Source organism: Coregonus lavaretus, assembly GCF_964263955.1.
Source record: "Coregonus lavaretus genome assembly, chromosome: 1".
Classification (NCBI taxonomy): Eukaryota; Metazoa; Chordata; class Actinopteri; order Salmoniformes; family Salmonidae; genus Coregonus; species Coregonus lavaretus.
The window spans coordinates 60,456,111-60,476,811 of record NC_139988.1 but is presented as its reverse complement, the minus strand read 5'-3'; the positions used below and the strand labels follow the sequence as shown (position 1 = coordinate 60,476,811).

At 41.4% G+C, this 20,701-nt stretch overlaps 2 protein-coding genes across 3 annotated transcripts in view; one reads left to right on the top strand and one right to left on the bottom strand.

Moving 5' to 3' along the window:
- Positions 1 to 4,323, top strand: part of LOC311136915 (serum response factor-like) — a 56,932-nt gene extending 52,609 nt beyond the window's left edge. For both annotated transcript variants that reach the window (XM_084171230.1, XM_084171229.1), the window contains exons 7-8: positions 60 to 136; positions 1,171 to 4,323. In XM_084171230.1, coding sequence (XP_084027356.1) covers positions 60 to 136; positions 1,171 to 1,266 — 173 coding nt within the window. In that variant the 3' untranslated portion in view covers positions 1,267 to 4,323. The remainder of the gene's footprint in view (positions 1 to 59; positions 137 to 1,170) is intronic.
- Positions 4,324 to 11,125: 6,802 nt separating this feature from the next.
- Positions 11,126 to 20,701, bottom strand: part of LOC311135992 (FHF complex subunit HOOK interacting protein 2A-like) — a 42,545-nt gene continuing 32,969 nt past the window's right edge. The window contains exons 16-17 of the mRNA XM_084170038.1: positions 19,164 to 19,267; positions 11,126 to 12,476 (exon numbers count right to left, since the gene is read on the bottom strand). Of these exons, the coding sequence (XP_084026164.1) occupies positions 12,365 to 12,476; positions 19,164 to 19,267 (216 nt within the window). The 3' untranslated portion in view covers positions 11,126 to 12,364. The remainder of the gene's footprint in view (positions 12,477 to 19,163; positions 19,268 to 20,701) is intronic.

The following is a 20,701-nucleotide window of genomic DNA, read 5'->3' as shown; positions in this document are numbered from 1 at the left end:
TGTTAGTTTAGATGAGCGGGCTGTGTTCTTCATGTTTGTGTCCGTCTCTCTCTGGCTAGGTGCTGTCCCTCAGGTATTCCTTACGGCACCCTCAGGCACCATGCAGATCCCAGTCTCGGCAGTGCAGCTACACCCAGTACGGCAAGACCTACATTTTACAAGTGAAACTCTCATATTCTATCTGCAACCAGCATGCCACTGACCTGCACTAATGCATCCGGACAGAGCACGGTCTTATCACTGTGGAGGGATAGGGTTTGGCCTGCCCCCTGTACTGTTACTGTATGTGGATGATATAGTCCTATGACATTTGGACAACACGTGTGACACAAGCAAAGCAAACATCCGCCAACCCAAGTACTGCATGAAAATGATTGAAAACCATAAGTTATTTGGAAGACTTGTTTTGTTACTATAATTGAGAAAGTCATTTAATGTCATGCAAGATTGAGATTTCAACAGATTGTTTTTGTATAGAGGTTTTTGTTTGAGTGAATGACTAAAGTTTAGGAACAGAATATAAACCATTAGTTTATAGTTAGAGTACAATAGTTACACTGTAACAACATAAATGACCAAACTCGTGCAAAGTGATGCTTTTAGAAAAGGCTTTCTTATCTAAAAGAGATTATTTAAGTTAATACATTTCATGTAAATAATTTGGTGCTTAGGCAGCAGGGTTGGGGTCAATTCAATTTCAATTCCATCCATTCTGGATATTGTCTTAACAAATATCAATTAAGTCAATTAAGATCAAATTCCTATTTACGGGGACGGGGGCTGAAAGACAACAACAATGTAAGACAAAACGGACAACACAGACCGAAGACGCTGGCAACAGTACAAAGAGCAAAAAAAAACAGTGGATGTGTATATGCGTGCAGGAATGTGTGGGTGGTATCAATGCTTTTCAATAAGGAAAAATTATAATTGTAATTTGGTTAACTTTATGAATTTGGCATACTTCATGAATTTACTGGAATTGAAATGGAATTGACCCTAACCTTGTTAGGCAGTAGTATTGTCTAGCAGAAGGCTACTCAACAGCACAAATTAAGGCATGCAAAGTGGAACCGTGCTGAGCATAGTTATGTTCTCTTTGAATGCCACTTTCACTTTCTTTGACTGGTCTTCAGTGGCACATGCTGATGTTGATGTGTTGTGTTGCAGATGGTGATTAGTCAGCAGTCGAGCGGCAACAGCAGTAACCTGACAGAGCTGCAGGTGGTCAACCTGGACAACACACAGAGCGCTAAGAACGACTGACAGACAGACACACGAAAACCGGCCAAATAGACACAGACAGATCTCTATTTATTGATGCCTTCCCACAGCATTTCATTTTACACCTCTGTTGCTTTACAGTACAATACTGTAAGTAAACCGTGCATTCGGAAAGTATTCAGACCCCTTGAGTTGTTCCACATGTTACGTTACAGCTTTATTCTAAAATTGATTGAATCTTTTTTTTTTCTCATCAATCTACACACAATACCCCATAATGACAAAGGAAAAACAGGTTTTTACAAATGTATTACAAATTAAAAACTGAAATAGCACATTTTCATAAGTATTCAGACCCTTTACTCAGTACTTTGTTGAAGCACTTTTGGCAGCGACTACAGCCTCGACTCTTCTTGGGTATGACACTATAAGCTTGGAACACCTGTATTTGGAGAGTTTCTTCCATTCTTCTCTGAATATCCTCTCAAGCTCTGTCAATTTGGATGGGGAGCGTAGCTGCACAGTTATTTTCAGGTCTCTCCAGAGATGTTCGATCAGGTTCAAGTCCGGGTTCTAGCTGGGCCACTCAAGGACATTCAGAGACTTGTCCCGAAGCCACTCCTGCGTTGTCTTGGCTGTGTGCTTAGGGTCGTTGTCCTGTTGGAAGGTGAACTTTTGCCCCAGTCTGAGGTCCTGAACACTCTGGAGCAGGTTTTCATCAATGATCTCTCTGTACTTTGCTCCGTTCATCTTTCCCTCGATCCTGACTAGTCTCCCAGTCCCTGCCGCTGAAAAACATCCCCACAGCATGATGCTGCCACCACCATTCTTCACTGTAGGGATGGTGCCAGGTTTCCTCCAAACGTGACGCTTGGCATTCAGGCCAAAGAGTTCAATCTTGGTTTCATCAGACCAGAGAATCTTGTTTCTCATGGTCTGAGAGTCCTTTAGGTGCCTTTTGGCAAACTCCAAGGGGGCTGTCATGTGCCTTTTACTGAGGAGTGCCTTCCGTCTGGCTTGATTTGGTGGAGTCCTGTAGAGATGGTTGTCCTTCTGGAAGGTTGTCCCACCTCCACAGAGGAACTCTGGAGCTCTGTCAGAGTGACCATCGGGTTCTTGGTCATCTCCCTGACCAAGGCCCTTCTCCCCCGATTGCTCAGTTTGGCCGGGCGGCCAGCTCTAGGAAAAGTCTTGGTGGTTCCAAACTTTTTCAATTTAAGAATGATGGAGGCCACTATGTTCTTGGGTACCTTCAATGCTGCAGAAATGTTTTGGTACCCTTCCCCAGATCTGTGCCTCGACACAATCATGTCTCAGAGCTTTACAGACAATTCCTTCGACCTCATGGCTTGATTTTTGCTCTGATAATGCACTGTCAACTGTGGGACCCTATATAGACAGGTGTGTGCCTTTTCAGATCATGTCCAATCAATTGAATTTACCACAGGTGGACTCCAATCAAGTTGTAGAAACATCTCAAGGATGATCAATGGAAACAGGATGCACCTGAGTTCAATTTCGAGTCTCATAGCAAAGGGTCTGAATACTTATGTAAATAAGGTATTTCAGTGTTTTGTTTTTCATAAATTAGCAACAAATTCTAGAAACCTGATTTCGCTTTGTCATTATGGGGTATTGTGTGTAGATTTGATGAGGGAAAATGTTGATTTGATCCATTTTAGAATAAGGCTGTAACGTAAGAAATGGAGGACATTGAGGCTATAAAGACATTTGGAAATGTACATAGTTCTTTTTTAAATTGAATCAAATTGTATTTTTAGCCTGTTGTGCGATGGCATGTAGTTGTTTTCTATTTAGTTGTTTTGTGTATGTATATATATATATATATATATATGCAGCTAATTTGCATATAAAATAAATGAATTATTTACACACTATGTATGTAAGTTAATGTAATATTCGTGCATATTATGTTGATTTATATATGCGGATGGGAATTGACAATATATTCTTTACAAGTCAGTGTAAAGACGCTGGATATTTGTTGGTTTTCCATTTTGACATCTGAGGGGTATTTCTTAAAGCAGGATTAACGAGTTGGCCAACTAAACCTTACTAGATAATATAGTCTGAAACAGCCACTTACTGGACTTCCCGCTTGATCTGTAATGAGTAGTATTTTGATTTCAATAACTATTTTTACATTTTTACATCTTGAAAAATATGAATATTGAGTAAGATATGAGTTAGCTGGATAAGGTAATGATCCTGCATTGTGAAATACAAGCCAGCTTGTGCCAAACTGACAATGACAGTGGTGAAGAAATGCATTTTCCCTAGTGACGACCTCTTTTTAGAGTGAACCACAATGACCCCTTGCTTTGCTGAAGGACTGCGTCTACTGGTGCCTGTATGGCCATGTAGGCTACTGAAAGCTACTTTTATGTTCTCTAATCAGGGCAGATGTGAGCAGGGCACTGGCAAGCTCCTGTGTAGAGGTATTCACGGGTCCAAAAAGTTGGACCCGAACCCGAGGGCAATCAGACCCGACCCGAATGGACCCGAAGACAACATTAACCAGACCAGATTGGCAAATCAACTATTTTTATCAGCCAAGTTGCTCTTCTGGTTAATGAATAGGTTGGCTAGGCCTTCTATAAGTCAATAAATTCACCTTATTAGCGTAAAATAAATATGCGATAGGCCAGTGGTTCCCAACCTTTTTCGGTTACTGTACCACCAACTGAATTTTGCTTTGCCCGGAGTACCACTGAAGTACCCCATCATGTGCATTTTACCAGTAAGCCTATGGTCTCATGAGCCTTTTCAAGTACCCCCTGTGGCTAGGCCAAGTACCCCCAGGAGTCTTGGTACCCCTGGTTGGGAACCACTGCGTATAGGCTATGCAGAGCAGTGGTCGAGTCTCTCCCCGAGACCCGATGACAACTAAAAAGGACTACCTACCCGGATCCGTGAAGACCTCTACTCCTGTGTTGGTTAAGAGTTAGACATAATGCCAGGATAAAACACTGAACTTTTCAATGGTTTTCTACTATTCTCATAAGCTGAAATAAAAAGTGTATATCCACTTTCTATAGGTGTCACTACTGTATGAAGGGTTTGTTAGTGTCATAACCATACCTGGGTTCAGGTATATATATATATATATATATATATATATATATATATATTATATTTGAAATCTTGAAAATACTTTAAGCATTTGCATTAGCCTGTCTGGAGTGCTAGGTGGGTGTGGTTTGCACTTTTGGGACTTTTCTATTGGTTCCATCGCAACAGTCAAGCTCACTCAAGCACAGCTTAAGTATTTGAAATGACTTCAAATAGTGTTTGAACACAGGTCTGCTTATAACATGGTTAACTGTGTTGATGAAAAATAGTTATGTTTTAAAGAGTACTTCATAAAGTTATGTTTACTGTCAACCCCCAACAAGTATTAAAGAAAGCCCTTATATCCATGACTTCGTAGTATTTATTTGGAGAAATTATGGTAGTTAGCATCCACTTTACCAAGGGGGATTGGGTGTAGTGAAAGCACCATTTTCTTTCTTTCTATACCACAATGCCTCTTTCATAATTGTGCGTTTACGTTCACATGAAGGGAATTTAAACATCTTTATTCTGCATACCATCACAAGAGCCTTGGACCTTACCTTATACTGTACATTAAAACTGTCATGTATTTCTCCCATCCCAGGAATTTGTTTCACCAGTCAGTGGAATCTTGATAAAGTGTGTTTTTTGTTGTGTATGGACTGGGCTGACACAAGATGTGTTGAGCAGGGTCATGCAATGCTTTGATTTTATTTTCCTAAAGTTGCAAAGGCCGGGATTCAATCCGATCGCGTTTGTAGACAATGTGTATTTTAAAGGCACTTACTGCATTCGCAGAGATCGCCTTCAAGGTAAACGCTGCAGATGTCGGCTCAATTGGAGAAAACAATTTAATACCAAGCGTGGTTTTGGATTGAATCCCGTCCAAAGTCTCTTATGCATTAGAAGTTGACCCACAGATACTCAGATCCCTCCAATGGATCTTACAAACATAAGAATTGTACATTTTAAAGGTGATTATGAATAAATGGAACGTGCAGTCCACTCAGTCATGGCAAAATATAAATGGTTATTTTGTGCATTTGTTTTGTTTTAGTACTTTTGAATCAATGTAATAGTATATGTACAGAACTTTTGTAATAAAACCCGAATTAAACCTTTTGAATGTATTTTGTCCTTAATCCCACATGATAATTTGATTCAGCAATAACAACCAAACAACTTGATGAAAGTACTTTTTATTGGGAACGGAAAATGTTAAAACAAAGCCATAATGTCCTGTATAATTTCTAATACACACCGAAAAGAAGCAGGCATAAAGCAGAAATGGCAGATGCGAGTAAAGATGTGATACCCTGAGTGCATGAGAGAAACTGCAGAAAATAACCCACCCATCAGCGAGTCACCTTCGACACTGATTATAAGCATCGAGAGGAATGAGCATGCAATTTCTTACATTTAAATAGCATTGCACTAATCACTGAAGAAATCATACTGGTCATGAAACAAAGTTGAAAAACATCATACCCCATTTCACTCCGTGTTAAGCAGCAATGGAGGTTTTAACGATTAAATGCAACAAGGATTTTTGTTTACCAAAGATATACAGTGATTGGTCTAAGCTGATACATAACAGGAAAGGAAACAAAATAAGTTGGCATCAGATTTTGGGATAATAATAGTAGAATCTTGCCCAGACAAGGAAATACAAGTCAAACGTGTAACACAAAATATAGAGCATCCTGTGTAACAAACAAACAAGCAGTGAAACAATTGTCTATTTTTAAAAGTTGTCATTGAGAACTACAGTGTGAAGTAAGGCATTGTTGTATTCCCTGTCAGTGTCTTCAGAAGAGGAGCAGTGCTGACAGCTAAGAAAGCGTTATGGATGGAAAGAGATAGCCTGGTTCCAGATCTGTTTGTGCCGTCTTCCCAATTCCTATGGTCATTAGTGTGACAATGGCCGTAGGAGTTGGCCAGACCCCACAAACAGATCTGGGACTAGGCTAGGAAAGAGGCTGCTTTCCTCATTACTATAAATTATATGCATGCATTTACACCCAGCAACATTACTATTGTACACGTATATATACACACACAAATGTCCAGAAAAATGGGAAATGTTGATAAACAAATGTGCATGATTAACATAATTTTTTCTTCTATTAAAATAGACAAGTCACTGTTAAAAGGTACACTATATATACAAAAGTATGTGGACACTCCTTCAAATTAGTGGATTCGGCTATTTAAGCCACACCCGTTGCTGACAGGTGTAAAAAATCGAATGGCCTTACTGATGCCACCTTTCTAACAAGTCAGTTCGTCAAATTTCCGACATGCTAGAGCTGCCCAGGTCAACTGTAAGTGCTGTTATTGTGAAGTGGAAAGGTCTAGGAGCAACAAAGGCTCAGCCGCTAAGTGGTAGGCCACACAAGCTCAAAGAACGGGACCGTCGAGTGCTGAAGAGCGTAAAAATCGTTTGTCCTCAGTTGCAACACTCATTACTGAGTTCCAAACTGCCTATGGAAGCAACATCAGCACAATAACTGTTTGTCGGGAGCTTCATGAAATGAGTTTCCATGGCCGAGCAGCTGCACACAAGCCTTAGATCACCATGCGCAATGCCAAGCGTCGGCTGGAGTGGTGTAAAGCTCGCCGCCATTGAACTTTAGAGCAGTGGAAACGCGTTCTCTGGAGTGATGAATCATGCTTCACCATCTGGCAGTCCGACGGACAAATCTGGGTTTGGCGGATGCCAGGACAACGTTACCTGCCCGAATGCATAGTGCCAACTGAAGTTTGGTGGAGGAGGAATAATGGTCTGGGGCTGTTTTTCATGGTTCGGGCTAGACCCCTTAGTTCCAGTGAAGGGAAATCTTAACGCTACAGCATACAATTACATTCTAGACGATCGATTCTGTGCTTCCAACTTTGAGGCAACAGTTTGGGGTAGGCCCTTTTCTATTTCAGCATGACAATGCCCCCGTGCACAAAGCAAGGTTCATACAGAAATGGTTTGTAGAGATCGGTGTGGAAGAACTTGACTGGCCTGCCCAGAGCCCTGACCTCAACCCCATTGAACACCTTTGGGATTAATTGGAACGCCGACTGGGAGCCAGGCCTAATCACCCAACATCAGTGCCAGACCTCATTAATGCTCGAGGCTGAATGGAAGCAAGTCCCCGCAGCAATGGTCCAACATCTAGTAGAAAGCCTTCCCAGAAGAGTGGAGGCTGTTATAGTAGCAAATTCGGGACCAACTCCATATTAATGCCCATGATTTTGGAATGTTCGACGAGCAGGTGTCCACATACTTTTGGCCATGTAGTGTACAGCCTAATCCTTTTTTGGTTTATAAAAATATCATTACATTTATGTCATTTAGCAGACGCTCTTATCCAGAGTGACTTACAGTTAGTGAGTGCATACATTTTCATACTGGTCCCCCGTGGGAAACGAACCCACAACCCTGGCGTTGCAAGCGCCATGCTCTACCAACTGAGCTACAGGGGAAATATATATGTGTAGAGTATTGAGTGTACAAAACATTAGGAACAGCTGCTCTTTCCATGACATAGACTGTCCAGGTAAATCCAGGTGAAAGCTATGAGCCCTTATTGATGTCACTTGTTAAATCCACTTCAATCAGTGTAGATGAAGGGGAGAAGACAGGCCAAAGAAGGATCTTTAAGCATTGAGAAGTGGATTGTGTATGTATGTGTGCCATTCAGACGGTAAATTGCCAAGACAAAATATTTAAGTGCCTTTGGTAGTAGGTGCCAGGCGCACCGGTTTAAGTGTGTCAAGAACTGCAACGCTGCTGGGTTTTTCACACTCAACAGTTTCCTATGTGTATCATGAATGGTCCACCACCCAAAGGACATCCAGCCAACTTGACACAACTGTGGGAAGCATTGGAGTCAACATGGGCCAGCATCCCTGTGGAACGCTTTCGACACCTTGTTAGAGTCTATGCCCACAACAAATTGAGGCTGTTTGGAGGGCAAAAGGGGGGAGGGACTCAATATTAGGAAGGTGTTCCTAATGTTTTGTACAGTCAGTGTATGTACAACAAATGACCAAGAATGAAGACAATGTGCTAATCTGATTTCATGCAAACGTTTGCATAACCTTCAATATGGGTTGTTGTTTGAATCAATTAATGTCAATTTCAAGCATATCTTCCTAGAAAGTTATTCAAAACATTCAAGCAAGAACATTCAACTCGTTGACCCTGTTTTGTTACATAACCTCGAGGTGCTGTATAGGGTGGTCAACCAGAACATCCAGAAGCCATCTCAACTTAGCTGGAACACCAGCTTTAGCCACTATGTTCAGTGTCCCGGGTAGTCTGGAGTATTTCAACTCCTGACCTCATTGAAAGACTCCATCCATCTGCGTTATTACAGCAAGCATTCACGCAGACACACACCAACACACTCAGCCCCTATAACACAACGACACAATCTGCTCACCATCCATGTACAAACCCAAAGCATTCAGACAGGCAACACACATCCCCAGCCCCGGCATCAGTTGTCAAGTAGTTCCTTAATTTAGAACAATTAAAAAATTAAGTGTAAGTGCTCAAATTCCACAAAATGACTCCAACAGGTACTTGCAAGGAACCCTGGTTCCACTCTATCTTCTACACCACAACACACAGTAAACAATAGTCATCAATCCTTTAACATTAAGGGCACATCCTCAAAGACCATGCTGAAAAACAATACTGCTGGTAAATTCAATACCTCTGCGGAAAACACTTGCATTTATAAAATGGTAGCTTATGACGAAACTTATACTAAATGCATGTACTGTGTTTACATACATTTATAGTAGGCCTACATGCTACAATGTAAGCTAACCAAGAAATAACGAATTATGAAGACAGGACCTCTCAACCACTTTCACTGTTTATGAAATTAAGATTTCACCTTATAAACAAGTCATTAATAACAGGTAAAAAATGTGTTCAATGTAAGATTGCTGAAAGATGGCCATGCCAGAAGTACAGAAAAAGACAACATACAGTAAGTGTTACATTTAGCAGTGTACATTTTGTAACTGACATTATGGTAATCAAAATAAAACACTATCGCGGAGGCAAAATAAAAATAAATGCTTTCCTCAAACACTGACTTGTCTTGAAGATCCATAACAAAGCAAAGAATCGGATATGAAATGTAACGAGTGCAAATGTACATAGGTATACAGTCCCTTCGGAAAGTATTCAGACCCCTTGTCTTTTTCCAAATGTTGTTACGTTACAGCCTTATTCTAAAATGGATTAAATAAATACAAATCCTCAGCAATCTACACACAATACCCACAATGACAAAGCAAAAACAGGTTTTTAGAAAAAAAACAGAAATACCTTATTTACATAAGTATTCAGACCCTTTGCTATGAGACTCGAAATTGAGCTCAGGTGCATCCTGTTTCCATTAATCATCCTACAACTTGATTGGAGTCCACCTGTGGTAAATTCAATTGAAATGCATGTCACAGCAAAAACCAAGCCATGAGGTCAAAGAAATTGTCCGTAGAGCTCAGAGACAGGATTGTGTCGAGGCACAGATCTGGGGAAGGGTACCAAAAAATGTCTGCAGCATTGAAGGTCCCCAAGAACACAGTGCCCTCCATCATTCTTACATGGAAGAAGTTTGGAAACACCAAGACTCTTCCTAGAGCTGGCCGCCGGCCAAACTGAGCAATCAGGGGAGAACGGCCATGGTCAGGTAGGTGACCAAGAACCCGATGGTCACTCTGTCAGAGCTCTGGAGTTCCTCTGTGGAGATGGGAGAACCTTCCAGAAGGACAACCATCTCTGCAGCACTCCAACAATCAGGCCTTTTTGGTAGAGTGGCCAGACAGAAGCCTCTCCTCAGTAAAAGGCACATGACAGCCCGCTTGGAGTTTGCCAAAAGGCACCGTGAGAAACAAGATTCTCTGGTCTGATGAAACCAAGATTGAACTCTTTGGCGTGAATGCCAAGTGTCACGTCTGGAGGAAACCTGGCACCATCCCTACAGTGAAGCCAGGTGGTGGCAGCATCATGCTGTGGGGATGTTTAGTCAGGATCGAGGCAAAGATGAACGGAGCAAAGTACAGAGAGATCCTTGATGAAAACCTGCTCAAGAGCGCTCAGGACCTCAGACTGAGGCGAAGGTTCACCTTCCAACAGGACAACGACCCTAAGCACACAGCCAAGACAACGCAGGAGTGGCTTCGGGACAAGTCTCTGAATGTTCTTGAGTGGCCCAGTCAGAGCCCGGACTTGAACCCGATCAAACATCTCTGGAGACCTGAAAATAGCTGTGCAGCAACACTCCCCATCCAACCTGACAGCTTGAGAGGATCTGCAGAGAAGAATGGGAGAAACTCCCCAAATACAGGTGTGCCAAGCTTGTAGCGTCATACCCAAGAAGACGAGGCTGTAGTTGCTGCCAAAGGTGCTTCAACAAAGTACTGAGTAAAGGGTCTGAAGACTTATGTAAATGTCATATTTCTGTTTTTTTTACATTATAAATTAGCAAAAATGTCTAAAAACCTGTTTTTGCTTTGTCATTATGGGGTATTGTGTGTTGATTGATGAGGAGAAGAAAAAAAAACAATTTAATCAATTTTAGAATAAGGCTGTAACGTAAAAAAAATGTGGAAAAAGTAAAGGGGTCTGAATACTTTACTTTACTGTATTTAAGCAATAAGGTCCGAGGTGGTGTGGTATATTGGCCATATACCACAAACCCCAGAGGTGCCTTATTGCTATTATAAACTGGTCACTAACGTATCTTTTTTTGTCATACATGTGGTATATGGTCTGATATACCACGGCTGTCAGCCAATCAGCATTCAGGGCTCGAACCACCCAGTTTATTTATTTATATATAGGTCCATGTGCAAATCCACAGAATTTGTCATTTCAGGATCCACATTCTACAAAATGTGAAGCCACATTACTCTAACGTTACCCCATTGCTAGTGAGGTTGAAGGTGCAAGCAATAAGAAATACGCACAACAACTAACATGGATAGGTAGGTAGCCTAAGCAATGGTAACACTAACACATCTCCACAGTTAAGTTTACAAGTCATGGTAATTCAAAACTTTATGGATTTGTTGCAAACAAAGCATTATGAGCTCGTCTCTCCTGTTAGTCCACATAATGGGAATTATATTCACTTGGTTTAAAAACATTTTTTTTTCTCATTACAAATACGTATCAGTTAAAAAGGCAACCTGAAAGCAAAATGGTGAGAATAAATATGGGGGCCATTTCTGCCACAGCGACTCTAGTATCTCAGATACTACAGTTAAACTTCTCCATCACAAAATGAAGTTAAATAAATACAACTTTTTAATTGTATTGTATGTCTTGTTTTCAAACAAATCGAGCGAATTACCTGATTTTGGTAAACAATAGAAGGGCTAATTTGTCTATATTTTCCCCAGACTTTTTGAGACATTTATAATCTGACAGAAAATGAATATATTAGACATGATAAAATGTTTCAATAGGAAACAATCCCCTAAAAGTGTAACTGAAAAGGCGTAATAATCCAACACTAAGGCATTGCCACTTACAAACAGCAGTCTGAAATCCAGAAATAAATACACGCACAAATACGCAATAAACCTTTTCTCTCGCTCTATGACACACATAGTGAAGGGGCTACCATCTTGTTTTGGCTGGCAAGAAAGATAAAGACGGAGAGAGAGAAAGGAAGAGAGAGAGCATGAAGGGACTCCGCAGGCCCTGCCCAGCCCAGCTCAAACCGTCCAGAGAATGTCCCCTCTCTTCCGCATCCATCCACACATCCTCTTCCTCACCCTGAGAGGAAGACTCTAGTCCCTTCCCCGGTGGCCAGTCATACTGTTCTTTTCTGTACTGGGTAGGGCAGGGGCAAAATACTTTCTCTGTGGTGGAGCCCCGAGACATTTGATGAAACGTGTCCTGCTTACAGTATGTCCTTGGGGCAAAATCTATATAGGGATGACCAGTGGTAGGTAACCAGTGGTTTGTTGATCCTGTCCTTTGCCATCCAGTTCCCCTCCGAGAGTCCAGTCCTGGCCTGCCTGCCTGGCCTTGGCAGCTGGGTTAGGGTGAGCTGGAGACAGATGCGTGGAACTTGACAAAGGCAATGGCAGCCAGCTCCTTGCAGAACTCCTCCAGTACGATCACCCCCTCCAGCAGGGTCATGTGGTCGATGCTACATAGGAGAGACCAGAGAGACACTGTGTCAAACCTTAAAACATCCACTTCAAGTCAAATACATCTGGCTATCTGAACGAAATGTGTCTATGTGGTCAATGCTACACAGCAAAGGCCTGAGAGACATTGGCTCTATTTTTGGCTGGCGAAAAAGAGGCGCAAGTGTCAAATGCACATTCGTTTGCAATTTCGTAATGTAAAAACTGTCGCACTGGCATTTTTCAGCCCTAACACCAGGTTTGTACATTTACCTGTCTAACATCAGCTCGCTTGCGCTGAGGTGGGAGGGGTGGCAATATTTGAGGTGTGTCCTTAAAAACAAGCGCAAAACTTACAATTTCATGCAGTGCTAATGGGAAGTTTTAAGACCCACAAAAAGCAGTAAAGCAGTTGACAATGGCATGGATTTTGAGAGGAGAAGCGCAGCCTATCCAGCCATGATGCACAGTTCCCATGGAAGGACAGATGTGCCTTTTGTGCAGATGAATCTCGTATTTAGAAACATAGAACAAAAATTGGTTTCCCCTATTGATGGGGGGGACATACACTTACATATCATAATATTATTTATGGACGATATTATATCAATATTTGACTCCAAGTATCAATTTGAAATCTTTGCCAGTGGATATACTTGTGTGTGTAGGCTACTTACCCCTCCCCTCTGAAGCCTACTGACAACGTTAAAAGCGTGGTTCATAAATTAGGGAGAGATGTTTAATTAGAGAAGAATGGATTCACTTTTTCAATGCTAGTTAAGGATACTATAGTTATCACGTTTCACATTGGATTTATTAACTACAAAAAGGTAGGACGTATTTTTTTTTTCCTAGTGCTGCTCTGCACACACAAGCTTGTTCCAACGTTAAACCAACTCGGAAGTTCAGACATTCAAAGTTCCTGCATAGAAGCCGCTCCTCCGTAGGTACTGTATAATTCTGTGGGCCTATTTCAGAAAATGCATGTCATAAGATGCCCAGCGCTTCAAGGCAAGCTTCCTCCATCCTCTCTCGCTCTTTCCTCACCCGCAAAATGTCTGTTGCACCTCGCGCCATTCACTTTGACTGGCAGCACAGTGTGTGTCCGTGTGTGTTTGTCTTTTATTATGATTAAACCATGCTGTTAAGGCAAAATACAATTAGCTCTTAACGACTTTCCTATAAAGATGAAATCACTTACCTGCTCCATAGCAAGCTGCTCTATCCGCACTGATTGGTGAAGTAATTTAATGTCGAGCTAAATGTTTTTTTTTGTTGCTGATTTCAGAGGTTTAAAAAGGAACAGAAAGGAATGATATAAATCTGTACTTGTTTTTGGTTCGAACTGGTTCAGAACTTTATTTTGCTGATCGGAACAGTGGAACGTAACGAAACAAAATAATGTTTCTGTTCGGAACGAAACGATTGGAAAATAATTGTGGTTCCAACCCCTTGTATTTTTAATCCTATAGCTTGTTCTCCATCTTCTTTTTTGCAATGAGGTGGGAGGGGTGTCAATATTTGAGGTGTGTCCTTAAAGGGATACTTCGGGATTTTGGCAATGAGTCCTTTATATACAGTGCCTTCGGAAAGTATTCAGACCCCTTGACTTTTTCCACATTTTGTTACATTAGTCTTATTATAAAATGTATTAAATAAATAAAAATCCTCAGCAATCTACACACAATACCACATAGTGACAAAGCCAAAACAGTTTATTTTTTTGCAAATGTATTACAAATAAAAAAACAGAAACACCTTATTTACATAAAAGTATTCAGACCCTTCGCTATGAGATTCGAAATTGAGCTCAGGTGCATCCTGTTTCCAGTGATCATCCTTGAGATGCTTCTACAACTTGATTGGAGTCCACCGGTGGTAAATTCAATTGATTGGACATAATTTGGAAAGGCACACACCTGTCTATATAAGGTCCCACAGTTGTCACAGCAAAAACCAAGCAATGAGGTCGAAGGAATTGTCCGTAGAGCTCCGAGACAGGATTGTGTCGAGGCACAGATCTGGGGAAGGGTAACAAAACATTTCTGCAGCATTGAAGGTCCCCAAGAACACAGTGCACTCCATCATTCTTCAATGGAAGAAGTTTGGAACCACCAATACTCTTCCTAGAGCTGGCCGCCCGGTCAAACTGAGCAATCGGGGGAGAAGGGCCTTGGTCAGGGAGGTGACCAAGAACCCGATGGTCACTCTGACAGAGCTATAGAGTTCCTCTGTGGAGATGGGAGAACCTTCCAGAAGGACAACCATCTCTGCAGCACTCCACCAATCAGTAAAAGGCACATGACAGCCCGCTTGGAGTTTGCCAGAAGGCACCTAAAGACTCTCAGACCATGAGAAACAAGATTCTCTGGTCTGATGAAACCAAGATTGAACTCTTTGGCCTGAATGCCAAGTGTCACGTCTGGAGGGAACCTGGCACCATCCCTACAGTGAAGAATGGTGGTGGCAGCATCATGCTGTGGGGATGTTTTTCAGCGGCAGGGACTGGGAGACTAGTCAGGATCGAGGCAAAGATGAACGGAGCAAAGTACAGAGAGATCCTTGATGAAAACCTGCTACAGAGCGCTCAGGACCTTAGACTGGGGCGAAGGTTCACCTTCCAACAGGACAATGACCCTAAGCACACAGCCAAGACAACGCAGGAGTGGCTTCTGGACAAGTCTCTGAATGTCCTTGAGTGGCCCAGCCAGAGTCCGGACTTGAACCCAATCGAACATCTCTGGAAAGACCTGAAAATAGCTGTGCAGCAACACTCCCCATCCAAACTGACAGAGCTTGAGAGGATCTGCAGAGAAGAATGGGAGAAACTCCCCAATTACAGGTGTGCCAAGCTTGTAGCGTCATACCCAAGAAGTCTCGAGGCTGTAATCGCTGCCAAAGGTGCTTCAAAAAAGTACTGAGTAAACAGTCTGAATACTTATGTAAATTAAATTTTTCAGTTTTTTGTATTTTTAATAAATTAGCAAACATTTCTAAAAAACAGTTTTTGCCTTGTCATTATGGGGTATTGTGTGTAGATTGATGAGGGGAAAAAACGATGTAATCAATATTAGAATAAGGCTGTAAGTCTATGGGTATCTGCTATAGGTATCTGCTACCAGTGCCAAAATCCTGAAGTATCCCTTTAAAAACAAGCACAAAAGTGACAATTTCATGCAGCACTAATGGGAAGTTTTAAGACTCACAAAAAGCAGGTCTTAACACTAACGCAGTCGATAGTGCCCATGGAAGAGAGATGTGCCTTGAAAAGAGTGCTTTGAAATATTTTGGAGGTTTTTCCCCTCATGCTTTTTAATTATTCACAATTCACATACCTACATTATGCTTGTTCAAGAGGCTATCCATCATTATTTTCAAAGAGCGCCCCTCGTCCGATTACCAAAGACACGCTCCTCCAAATGTTTCAGTCCTCCTATAATGCCATATCAACGGCATATTTTTTTGTAAAATATTTTCTTGAGAATCTGCCTGGCATATAGGCAACGATCTTTAAAAAAAACATTTTTACTTTTTTCTTTATTTTACCTCTATTTAAGTAGGCAAGTCAGTTAAGAACAAATTCTTATTAACAATGACGGCCTACACCGGCCAAACCCGGACGACGCTCGGCCAATTGTGCGCCGCCCTATGGGACTCCCAATCACGGCCGGTTGTGATACAGCCTGGAATCGAACCAGGGGGTCTGTTGTGACGCCTCAAGCACTGAGATGCACAAAGATCCAATATAAAGAGAAAGGGGGAAAGTCCACTCACTGTTATACTGCTCGCAAATGTAATGTTTTATAAACATAATGTAACCATCTTACAGATCATATTTGCACTACTCCAGAAATAGCTGCTGAAATTGCATTCAAGCCATGTACGTTTTCCCCATAAACTGATGGACGGTAAATTTTTCTAACACATTTTTTATAGGATGGGGTCAGAAACATTATATTATAAATCGCTTCTCTCTTTCCATGGCACTGTGTGATATAATTGACAAGAGCCTAGTATTTTGTATAGACGTGTGATTGTTATGTGTAAAGACATTTAGGCCTAAGTATGCACACAGTGCCATGGAAAGAGAGAAGCGATTTATAATATAATGTTTCTGACCCCATCCTATAAAAAATGTGTTAGAAAAATTTACCGTCCATCAGTTTATGGGGAACACATACATGGCTTGAATGCAATTTCAGCAGCTATTTCTGGAGTAGTGCAAATATGATCTGTAAGATGGTTACATTATGTTTATAAAACATTACATTTGCGAGCAGTATAACAGTGAGTGGACTTTCCCCCTTTCTCTTTATATTGAATCTTTATCCAGCTCCTGTGAAAAGTTTGGATATGCGTGAAACCCTCAATAGTCTAAGTTGCCTTGTCTGTATTATACGCCCATTGGAAGCAATTATGGTGCTTGTAACTGTATTTATACATAGCCTGTTTAAAACAAGTTGTTTAGGTTTAATTATAATTGTATACTGGTCTTTTTAAGCCTCATCAATAGCCTAGTGAATTTAATCTTGCTTATTGACTATGCTTGGCATGTCCATGTCCAGACTGCAATTTACAGTAGGCCTACCTAGCACCTTAAGTGGGGAGAACAAGTATTTGATACACTGCCGATTTTGCAGGTTTTCCTACTTACAAAGCATGTAGAGGTCTGTAATTTTTATCATAGGTACACTTCAACTGTGAGAGACGGAATCTAAAACAAAAATCCAGAAAATCACATTGTATGATTTTTAAGTAATTAATTTGCATTTTATTGCATGACATAAGTATTTGATCACCTACCAACCATTAAGAATTCCGGCTCTCACAGACCCGTTAGTTTTTCTTTAAGAAGCCCTCCTGTTCTCCACTCGTTACCTGTATAAAAGACACCTGTCCACACACTCAATCAAACAGACTCCAACCTCTCCACAATGGCCAAGACCAGAGAGCTGTGTAAGGACATCAGGGATAAAATTGTAGACCTGCACAAGGCTGGGATGGGCTACAGGACAATAGGCAAGCAGCTTGGTGAGAAGTCAACAACTGTTGGCGCAATTATTAGAAAATGGAAGAAGTTCAAGATGACGGTCAATCACCGTCGGTCTGGGGCTCCATGCAAGATCTCACCTCGTGGGGCATCAATGATCATGAGGAAGGTGAGGGATCAGCCCAGAACTACACGGCAGGACCTGGTCAATGACCTGAAGAGAGCTGGGACCACAGTCTCAAAGAAAACCATTAGTAACACACTACGCCATCATGGATTAAAAATCCTGCAGCGCACGCAAGGTCCCCCTGCTCAAGCCAGCGCATGTCCAGGCCCGTCTGAAGTTTGCCAATGACCATCTGGATGATCCAGAGGAGGAATGGGAGAAGGTCATGTGGTCTGATGAGACAAAAATAGAGTTTTTTGGTCTAAACTCCACTCGCCGTGTTTGGAGGAAGAAGAAGGATGAGTACAACCCCAAGAACACCATCCCAACCGTGACGCATGGTGGTGGAAACATCATTCTTTGGGGATGCTTTTCTGCAAAGGGGACAGGACGACTGCACCGTATTGAGGGGAGGGTGGTTGGGGCCATGTATTGCAAGATCTTGGCCAACAACCTCCTTCCCTCAGTAAGAGCATTGAAGATGGGTCGTGGCTGGGTCTTCCAGCATGACAATGACCCGAAACACACAGCCAGGGCAGCTAAGGAGTTGCTCCGTAAGAAGCATCTCATGGTCCTGGAGTGGCCTAGCCAGTCTCCAGAACTGAACCCAATAGAAAATCTTTGGAGGGAGCTGAAAGTTCGTATTGCCCAGCGACAGCCCCGAAACCTGAAGGATCTGGAGAAGGTCTGTATGGAGGAGTGGGCCAAAATCCCTGCTGCAGTGTGTGCAAACCTGGTCAAGACCTACAGGAAACGTATGATCTCTGTAATTGCAAACAAAGGTTTCTGTACCAAATATTAAGTTCTGCTTTTCTGATGTATCAAATACTTATGTCATGCAATAAAATGCAAATGAATTACTTAAAAATCATACCATTTGATTTTCTGGATTTTTGTTTTAGATTCCGTCTCTCACAGTTGAAGTGTACCTATGATAAAAATTACAGACCTCTACATGCTTTGTAAGTAGGAAAACTTGCAAAATCGGCAGTGTATCAAATATTGGTCTCCCCACTGTATATCAGTGAGAATGATATAGCCTATGTTTAACAATGTATTTCCATTTTGATGCAATGCAATTAGAACAATGTGGACAGCAAACATGTTCAACATATTTAGCAAATATGGGGCAGGCTATTTAAAGAACTAGGCTATAACGGACTAACATTTGAATTGGAGTTGATGATACACAACTTGAAGCAACCACATATTTAGCCATGGAGTACGTTCTGATTGACCAGTGAGGGGCCAAGTCTCAACACACCCACAACTTATTTATTCATACAAACCTAGCCCTGTCGTGCCACTGCCAGCTACTCCGCCCGGTTGTGAAAATAGCAAAAATATTTCTGACACACCTCCGAACCTATAACGCTACCACAAGCGCTAAGATTTACCATTGCGTTAGGTTTGTTAAAATAGAGCCCACTGTGTCAAACCTCAACATATTCACTTCAAATACATCTGGCTAGTGGCTAGCTGAATGCTGCCTGAATTCAACACATCTTACTATCTTTTGTGAAGAACAGAAACCTTTCACAGAGTACTTACTTCAAGCCCTCTGGTTCCAAGCCAAGCAGTCTCTTTCTCACCAGCAGGAGTTTGGGTGTGAAGTCTGGGATGCGCTGAATCCTCAACATGAGGTCCCCAACCACCTGACAGAGTGAAATGTACAGGGACAAATCAGTATAAAGGCTCAGAGCAAGTTCAATACTGACAATGTGGAATTTTTTATGTTAACATAAACGTGACTATAACATAATTGCTATTACTAAATTGTTACTCAAAATGTACTCTATTTAACAAGAACATCAGACTTCCTCCATAGGCCCACAATCTTAAAGGGGCAATCTGAAGTTGAAACAAGATCAAAGCGTTCTCAGCGCCACTGTTTCAGTAATAAGCTGAGGGATGGGGATGGAAAACTGTAACCACTCTCAAATTTATAGACAAAGCTATGGATGCAAGGATTGATCGTCCATGATATCAAAATTATAGTTTTAACCATGTTTTAACCATGTTTACATTCACTTTGTTTACAATCATTCAAATAAACAAGCTTCTAATTTGGGTTCTAATGGGCTACAACAGTTGAACTCAGTTCATGAGGCATTTATATGTTATATTAGGGCTGGGTGATATGGCCTAAAAATCATATCTACATTTTTTCAAACTTATGGGTGATTCACGATATACAGTATCTCGATTTTTTTCTATTTTTCTAAATAAGCTTTGTTGCACAATTAAAGGTCAATAAACTGCATTTCAAACAGTCTGGAAAATCTAATGTAAAATTATACCTAGGCTAAATATAAGCTTTCAACCATAAGACCCACTCATACACTGAACAAAAATATAAACGCAAAATGCAACAATTTCTAAGATTTTACTGAGTTACAGTTTATATAAGGGAATCAGTCAATTTAAATAAATAAATTGGGCCCTAATCTATGGATTTCATACGACTGGGAATACAGATATGCATCTGTTGGTCACAGCTACAGTTGAAGTCGGAAGTTTACATACAGTCGTGGTCAAAAGCTTTGAGAATGACACAAGTATTGGTCTTCACAAAGTTTGCTGCTTCAGTGTTTTCAGATATTTTTCTCAGATGTTACTATGGTATACTGAAGTATAATTACAAGCATTCCATAAGTGTCAAAGGCTTTTATTGACAATTACATTTAGTTTATGCTAAGAGTCAATATTTGCAGTGTTGACCCTTCTTTTTCAAGACCTCTGCAATCCGCCCTGGCATGCTGTCAATTAACTTCTGGGCCACATCCTGACTGATGGCAGCCCATTCTTGCAAAATCAATGCTTGGAGTTTGCCAGAATTTGTGGGTTTTTGTTTGTCCACCCGCCTCTTGAGGATTGACCACAAGTTCTCAATGGGATTAAGGTCGGGGGAGTTTCCTGGCCATGGACCCAAAATGTCAATGTTTTGTTCCCTGAGCCACTTAGTTATCACTTTTGCCTTATGGCAAGGTGCTCCATCATGCTGGAAAAGGCATTGTTCGTCACCAAACTGTTCTTGGATGGTTGGGAGAAGTTGCTCTCTGAGGATGTGTTGGTACCATTCTTTATTC